Source organism: Cibotium barometz, chromosome 51 (assembly GCF_041138505.1).
Source record: "Cibotium barometz isolate CiBa-2024 chromosome 51, ASM4113850v1, whole genome shotgun sequence".
Taxonomy (NCBI): Eukaryota; Viridiplantae; Streptophyta; class Polypodiopsida; order Cyatheales; family Cibotiaceae; genus Cibotium; species Cibotium barometz.
The window spans coordinates 27186774-27195239 of NC_141096.1; the positions used below are offsets into that span (position 1 = coordinate 27186774).

At 37.3% G+C, this 8466-nt stretch overlaps 1 protein-coding gene across 5 annotated transcripts; it reads left to right on the forward strand.

Annotated features, from left to right (window-relative positions):
• The first annotated feature begins 1511 nt into the window (after window positions 1–1511).
• On the forward strand, window positions 1512–6929 carry TDT (tonoplast dicarboxylate transporter). Of its 5 annotated transcripts, none has more exons than XM_086787786.1 (7): window positions 1512–2772; window positions 3569–3612; window positions 3765–3860; window positions 4000–4117; window positions 4234–4626; window positions 5550–5608; window positions 6560–6929. In XM_086787786.1, the coding sequence occupies exons 1-6, from the start codon at window positions 1758–1760 to the stop codon at window positions 5579–5581; spliced, it is 1698 nt and encodes a 565-aa protein (XP_086643912.1). In that variant the 5' UTR covers window positions 1512–1757; the 3' UTR covers window positions 5582–5608; window positions 6560–6929. The 5 variants fall into 5 exon arrangements, with proteins under 5 accessions (XP_086643912.1, XP_086643914.1, XP_086643911.1 ...); XM_086787788.1 differs by having other exon boundaries at window positions 4234–4536; XM_086787785.1 differs by having other exon boundaries at window positions 5550–6819.
• Window positions 6930–8466: the final 1537 nt, after the last annotated feature.

Here is an 8466-nt window from a genome sequence, read left to right on the forward strand (position 1 = left end):
CCTTATCCCACTTTACACATCATCATCCATGTGGCACTTCCTTTTTCACTCTTTTTGTCAACACTCACACACTATTCAATATTACATATGGCATTCCTATCTCACCACAATATCTTGCACCTCTAAGGTGCTTTTCCACATACACACAACACCACAATTACATCTCTCAACACCCCCTCTTAATCGAGGTGTTCCACAACTCACCCATCATCCATCACCCATATCAATGTAGCATTGCAAAAAACACAATCGCTACCTCTCAACAACACACACACATATATATTCTCATTCATATTCATATATATATATGTATATGTATATTCTCATTCATATATATATGAATGTGAATGAGAATATACATATACATATATATATATATATATATATATGTATGTATGTATGTATGTATGTATGTATGTATGTATGTATGAATATATATATATGTATATGTATATACATATACATATACATATATATATATTCATATATACATACATACATACATACATACATACATACATATACATATATATGTATGTATGTATGTATGTATGTATGTATGTATGAATATATATATATGTATATGTATATACATATACATATACATATATATATATTCATACATACATACATACATACATACATACATATATATATATATATATATATATATATATGTATATGTATATACATATATACATACATACATACATATATATATTCATATAGACATACATACATGTATATATGAATATATATATGTATGTATGTATGTATATATGTATATACATATATATATATGTATATATATATATGAATATATATATATACATATATATATGTATATATATATATACATATATATACATATATATATATGTATATATGTATATTCATATATATATATACATATATATATATATATATATATATATATATATATATATATATGTATATATATATATATTCATATATATATATATTCATATATATATATACATATATATATTCATATATATATGTATATATATATATGAATATATATATATATATATGTATATATATATATGAATATATATATATATACATATATATATATGTATATGTATGTATGTATTCATATATACATGTATATATGAATATATATATATACATATATATATATATATATGTTGACACTTGAGTCCCTTCTTCCAGCCAATCATCACTAGCCAAGCCGCTATGAGTACACCATTGTGCACGTAAAAAGAAAACTAGCATGTGGTCTTTTTTCAATGAAGTAGTTTGTTGCTATTCGAATTGCCTTCTTCCTTTGAATTATTTGTACTATATGATGTTCTTTGTCCTCTTAAGAATTCTATAATTGTATATAGTAACATCACCACTATTACTATACAACAACAAATGCATGCTCATTAAGCAAGCACCCATTAATCTTTGTAATTTAAATGAGATTAGAGTAAGTTAATGTAGTTATGTAGAGATCATTGAATAGTCACAACCCCCTTCAAAACACACACGCACACACACACACACAAAGAGTGCCTCTTAACTCCCTTCCCCCCGCCCCCCCCCCCCCCCCCCCCCCCCAACACACACACAGCCCAAAAGCTAGATGATATAGAATCTAGATCCTTCAAAGACAGATTAGATTAAGCTATCTTAAATATGCAGAGATTAGTGCACACAATTATCTCCCTATCTGATACGCAGGTATCTCTATCATAGTTGGGGTTTTGCTTATAAGATTTGCACATATGGATCCTGATGATGACCAATTATCAACACCCCTCTTGGAGCCCCAATCAAGAACCTTGGTGGGCAAAATCAGGCACTCCATCACAGGGTTCTTCAGCTTCCTTTCCTCTCACAAAAACAGCATTGCCCTCACTGCAGGCCCTCTTGTGGCCATCCTCATATGGCAGTTTGTGCACTTCAATGAAGATGAGGATGGGAAAGCAAGCTCAATGCTTGCTGTCATGAGTTGGGTCTTCATATGGTGGGTGTCAGAGGCCATCCCCATAGCCATCACAGCCTTAGCTCCTCTCTTTCTATTACCCTTTTTGGAGATTAGAACAGCCAGTGAGGTCTCCAAATCTTATATGAATGATACTATATTTCTGTTAATTGGGTCGTTTATATTAGCAGCTGCAATAGAGCATTATAATGTGCACAAGAGGATGGCACTAAAGATGCTGGTGTTGCTGGGGGGGGAGAGGATGGATCCATGGCTGCTACTGTTAGGGTTTTGCATTGGGCCAGCGTTTGTAAGCATGTGGATTCACAACACGGCAGCTGCAGTGATGATGATGCCAGTGGGGCTGGGAGTGTTGCAGAAGGCGGAGGCGGCGAGCGCAGGAGCAGAAGCAGCCATGGCGATTGATATAGAGCAGCAGCGGCGGAAAGGAGGAAAAGGAGCAGTGGAGGAGGGCGAAGAGAGGGAGATGGAAGAGAGAAGAGCAAAAAAGCAGGTGGCGAGCTTCTCCAAAGCTGTTGTGCTGGCAGTGGCGTATGCAGCGACGCTGGGCGGCATGGCAACCCTAACCGGGACGGGGGTTAATTTAATCCTTGCTGGGTTATATGAGAGCTCGTTCCCAGACGCAGCCCCTATCACTTACCTGCAGTGGCTCCTCTTTGGGTTTCCGTTGGCCCTCTCCATGCTCCTCTTCCTTTGGCTTCTTCTCTGCTTTTGGTTCTGCCCTCGCTCCTCTGTCAAGACCGTCGCCGACTCTCTACACGCTTCCCACGTTGACGTGGAGCTTCGAGCTTTGGGTGATTATTACAACTCACAAAATTATAATCAATACCTAATTATCTCATTCTTCTCAATTCCATCTTTACCTCTCTTTTTTTAATAATTCCTTACCTTATTTTAATTACAACTCGCAATTATAATAATTGCATAATTATCATTCTTCTCGATTCCATCTTTACCTTTATTTTTTTAATAAAAAATCCTTACCTTATTTCTTTACCTTTATTTTTTTTAATAAAAAATCCTTACCTTATTTTAATTACAACTCGCAATTATAATAATTGCATAATTATCATTCTTCTCGATTCCATCTTTACCTTTATTTTTTTAATAAAAAATCCTTACCTTATTTCTTTACCTTTATTTTTTTTAATAAAAAATCCTTACCTTATTTTAATTACAACTCACAATTATAATAATTGCATAATTATCATTCTTCTCAATACCACCTTTACCTTTATTTTTATTTTTTAAATCCTTACCTTACTGTTGCTTTCCATAGAAGAGAGAAATTACGTCTTTTCAATTACATCTTTACCTTTACAAAAAAAATCCTTACCTTATTGTTGTTTTCAATAGCAGCGAGAAATTACATCTTTTCAGTTATCGTACTTTTCAATTCCATCTTTAGCTCTATTTGAAAAATCCTTACCTTATTGTTGCTTTCAATAGAAGAGAAAAATGTATTTCTTCGGTGATAGGCAACATCCTTACCGTTGTTTTTAATAAAAGTGGTAAATGTATTTATTTATTGATAGGCAACATTCTATCTACCCTTGATAACTTTCTTTCTAATAACTATTTTTCCCACAGGACCCATGTCTTTTGCCGAAATTATGGTACTTTTTGTCTTTGGGGTAATAACCTCCTATCCTTCATCACACATTTGGTTAGCACCAATTGTATGGCATCTTTTGAATGTCATACAATTGGTTAGCACCAATTGTATGGCATCTTTTGAATGTCATACTAAATGATATCAGATTAAAAGAGATCATACATGTGGCAGATCCTTGTAATCTTGTGGCTTACAAAATCAATTGGCACAAATGTTGAGGGATGGGGCGACCTTTTTGATGATTATCCAGGCAACGGTACAGTAAGTGTAAGTAATATGAAAAATACACCAATGCTGAAATTGTTAGGATGCTCTTTGGTGATGAGACAAGGTGCATGAGAAGATAGAAAATAGAAGGCCTGGCAAATTAGGGATGATGTGTCTTGTGCAATCCTCACTATGGCAGGTCTTGATGGCAACTACCTTGTTCATCATTCCAAATAGGCAAAGGGCTGGCGAGAAGCTCATGAATTGGTCAAGATGTAAAAACATTCCATGGGGCATCATTTTGTTGCTTGGTGGAGGTAAGAATCGTATGCTTAGTTTAGTCTTTGTGTAGGTTGCTAAATGTTATTTTATTTTATAAGTATTAATCATAGCTATGAAGATAACCTAAATTTGGATGGTGCATGCACAACAGGTTTTGCAATTGCAGATGGAATGACCTCTAGTGGTTTATCTAGTATCATTTCAAATGACCTAGACTTTCTACAATCAGCACCCTATGTTCTCATTACACCTGTGATTGGCATTCTAACTGGAGTAATTACAGAATTTACCTCTAACAACTCAACTGCAACTATTTTTGTTGCTCTTGTAGCTCAAGTTGCAACCTTTATTGGTAGACACCCATTGTTTCTCATGGTCCCAGCAGCTATTGGATCTCAATTCTCTTTTATGCTCCCCATTGCAACTCCCCCAAATGCAATTGGATTCTCAGCAGGTTACTTAAATACCATGGATATGGTAGTGATTGGGTTCATATTGAAGTGTTTTGGCATCATATTACTCTCAATATTCATGCCAACACTAGGTATACATAATTTTTGGATTTTAACACCTTTGTGAGTGAAATGTGTCTAGAATATATCCATGATGCTATGAATCACCAAGGAAGTGTATACATGAGTTACAAGCTCATGTAGTATAGCAATTCACCTATATCCAAGAATGCATATGTTAATGTAGAGTTATAAAATAAAAGGGATGAATAGACATGCGAAGGACATCTATGTGTATGCATGCATGCATGCATGGTGTGCACGCATGTGTGGGATGAATAGACATATGAAGGACATCTATGTGTATACATGTGTGCATACGTGGTGTGCACACCCCATGCATGTAGGCATAGACACATGTGCACAAGTACACGTGTGTGTGTGTGTGTATGTGTGCGCGCGCGCACACGCGCCCGTGCACATATGCAATGTGCAATGTGCCATGCACACACACACACACACCACACACGTGTACAAGTGTGCATGTGTCTGTGAGCAAGTGAATGAGATGGATGTGTTTGTGTGCAAGTGCATGTGTGTGTGTGTGTGTGTGTGTGTGTGTGCGTGCGTACAAATGAATGAAGTGGATGCGTTTATGTGTGGGTATGTGCATGTCACACACATGTGTACATGGGTGCATGCGTGTATGCATGTTTTAGTGTGTTTGTATTATGATTGAGGGGAGGGGGGTCCAGATACATGGTATTTGTGTGCATGTGCACAAAAATGAAATGTTTGCATACATGCTCCCATGTGAAAATACATCTTTACCTATGTTTCCTAAGCTATATATGTATGTGTGTGTAATACATGCACACACACATACATACATACATACATGCATGCATGCATGCATGTATATATATATATATATATAGAGAGAGAGAGAGAGAGAGAGAGAGACAAAGACAGAGACAGAGAGAGAGAGATTGACAAGTTTTTCTTATTTGTACAGGTGCTCTAGTTTTCAAAACAAACTCCTCATGATTCATAAAGATTCAAAATTGGATCATTGTGAGTATTCAGAGTGATTTAAATCAACATTTATGAGTACAGTGACCAATAGTGGCATGATTTAATCATCATACAATCGCGAATAGAATTCTACCATGGGTTGATTACTTCTATCATCCTTAAACATGTTGTGATGGTATGTCAAACAAAATTACCTCTAGAACCTTTAGGTTTGCCATGATTTATGATATATTCTCTCCAAGTGTGTTTGGGTAAGGCTTCGTAGGTCACAGGAACATTAACATACATGGGATTCCACTCTTTATTCATTTTTCCATTTGAGAAAATTAAAAGGGTCTTCAACAACTTTGAATAAAGAAGATATCTATTGAACTAGAGAAATAAAACCATATTTTTTCCCTCTTTAGAATTTACAAGAGGAAAGGCATATGAAAAGTTTGTAAACACGTTTCCGTTCCTCTGCCTGCATTTTACTCGTTACCCCAAGCCCGCAGTGCCGAACAGCCAGCAGCCCCCCGTCTTATCTACGTCGACAGTAGCATCAGCCTCCACAGCGCTGCTCCTACCCTTACCTTGCTTTAGCACCTACCTTGGTCGGGCTCCCTCCACAACAGTGACTCCATAATCTCCACTGTTCTACCCTAAGGAGCGGTTAAACCTTCCAAAATCTAATTTTTTAGTTTTATTTTGAAGGATTCTTTGCTTGGGTAGTCCTCCAAAATTTGAGTTATTTATTTTGGATCTTTTTAGATTTTGTAACGCCTTGTTTCTATAGAAGGCTCCTCTCCATCATACCCTTTTTGCCCCTACTTTAGGTGGGGGGTTGTTTTGGTATGCCAATATAGGTTGTCTTTGTCCCCCCAGGTAAGACCTAACCTCTGAGTCTTTTGCTAAGACCATGCTTTTTAAGCCTCTGAGCCATGCTTGTTGAGTCTCTGAGTCTTTTGTGTGATGCTCACTTGCCTCTAAGTATGAGCTTACTGGCCTCAGGGTTTGAAGCGGGGAACACATCTTGTGTCTTTGCTTATATTGGTGTACGGGACTATTGAAGGTAATGCATGTAACTCCGCCATCCCTCCAAAGGGGAGTTTGTTGGATATTTCGGAGTTATTATTCTAGAGTCTACTCAAGTGTCCTTAGTGGTGTGAACACCCTCTTATTTAAGGTCAGAACATAAGGCCTTGTACCTATAAAAGCATGTACTTGGGCCCTTCATTCTTAACACAATAAGTACCATTCAACTTGTGCAATCTCTCTCTCATACTTGAGCTCTACTACTTCTCTCTCTCTCTCTCTCTCTCTCTCTCTCTCTCTCTCTCTCTCTCACACACACACACACACACACATGCACCCCACCAAAGTCCATTGAAAGTTTCTTTTTTCCACTGGAATCTAGCATCTCCCCCGTAAGACATTTTGATGCAACTGTGACAAGTTTTAACTTCTTTTCCAACAATTCCACCTGTTTTTTAGCTCCTCCACCTAGCCTTTCAACTTTGCCTTAGAAGTAGAAGGTTTCGATGTCTTTGTTATGGGGCAGGTTTTGCAATCCGGAAACCTTTACCTACACACATCACCTGGGTGGCCTCCTCTTGATTAGTTTCCCCTTTATTATCATGGAGTCTAGGCTAGTGTGGATGATGTTATCATGGGAGTGAGATTTTTGAAAAATTTTATTATACAATTTTTGTAAAAAGAAAGCTTGTAGAGCAAGTTTGGGCTAAAATAGCCATGCAACCTATTTCTGAAGTAATAAAATCTATAAATACTCAAGCGGGGATGCTTTTAGCACACGCTTGGGGGGGCAATTGGGACCCAATTTGGTGTTCTCTCACATTTGTATTTTTTTGTTGGTACGCTTCCCAAGGTCTTATGTACTTTCCCGTTTTTCAGTGGTATCAGAGCCCAGTGTATGCTCTGCTAGAAAGATGTGTGTATTTGGGACAGTCAAATGGCCCGAGACCAATAGGTCATGTGTGAAGGTGCACAGAGCAGTGCAGGCATGAAGACCAAGGATCCACCTCGTGCGAACATCACACCAGAAGGAGCCATGTGCACATATCCCAATGAGAGACACCAATCAAGCGACGCAATAGACTAGCAACACGATCGGCGCACCATCATCGACCGATGGTAATAACATCGACACCACATGGCATTGATGGACTGATGAACGCCACCTGACGATAGGCATAAACATCGCATCAATGGTTAGCAAACGACACTGACAACACACAATTGGTAGTCACCAAGGCGCGATGTCTCCTAAGAGATAAAAACAAGAAGCATGCGGTTCTCTCCCTTATACCCTTTTTGCGAGCTTTTAAAAACATTATGTGGGGGATAATAAGAAGCAACATTGGTAGTGCACGGTGAGTCGGGGGGAGAAAGAATAGGAGAGAAAAGAAAAGAGGAGAAGAAGAAGAAGAAAGAGAAGAAAGAAAAGAAGAAGAAGAGGAGGAGGAGGAGAGAGACGAAATAGAAGAGGAGAAGAAGAAGAGGAGAGAGAGGAAGAAGAAGAAGAAGAAGAAAGAGAAGAGAAAAGAGGAGAAGAAGAAGAAGAAAGAGAAGAAAGAAAAGAAGAAGAAGAGGAGGAGGAGGAGAGAGACGAAATAGAAGAGGAGAAGAAGAAGAGGAGAGAGAGGAAGAAGAAGAAGAAGAAGAAGAAGAAAAAAGCGACTATTGTTATTCTCTCATCATTTGAACTTAATGGTCTTTGATATTTTCTTAGCTTTGCAGGGACCCATGATTTGGGTTATTCCGATCATTTCTATCATGGAACCACGTTGAGTTTTTGACAATTATTATCTCAACTTACACTCAATAAGTCCTCATCTTTACCGAATAATTTATTGACAAATTATTTTAAATTCTCTATTTCTCTTAACTTTCTCATT

Coding starts and splice junctions, on each gene's coding strand:
- TDT (XM_086787784.1), top strand. CDS start 1,758: ATGGATCCTGATGATGACCAATTATCAACACCCCTCTTGGAGCCCCAA. Junction 3,613..3,764: donor TGGTACTTTTTGTCTTTGGG/GTAATAACCTCC, acceptor TACATGTGGCAG/ATCCTTGTAATCTTGTGGCT. Junction 4,118..4,233: donor CATTTTGTTGCTTGGTGGAG/GTAAGAATCGTA, acceptor CATGCACAACAG/GTTTTGCAATTGCAGATGGA.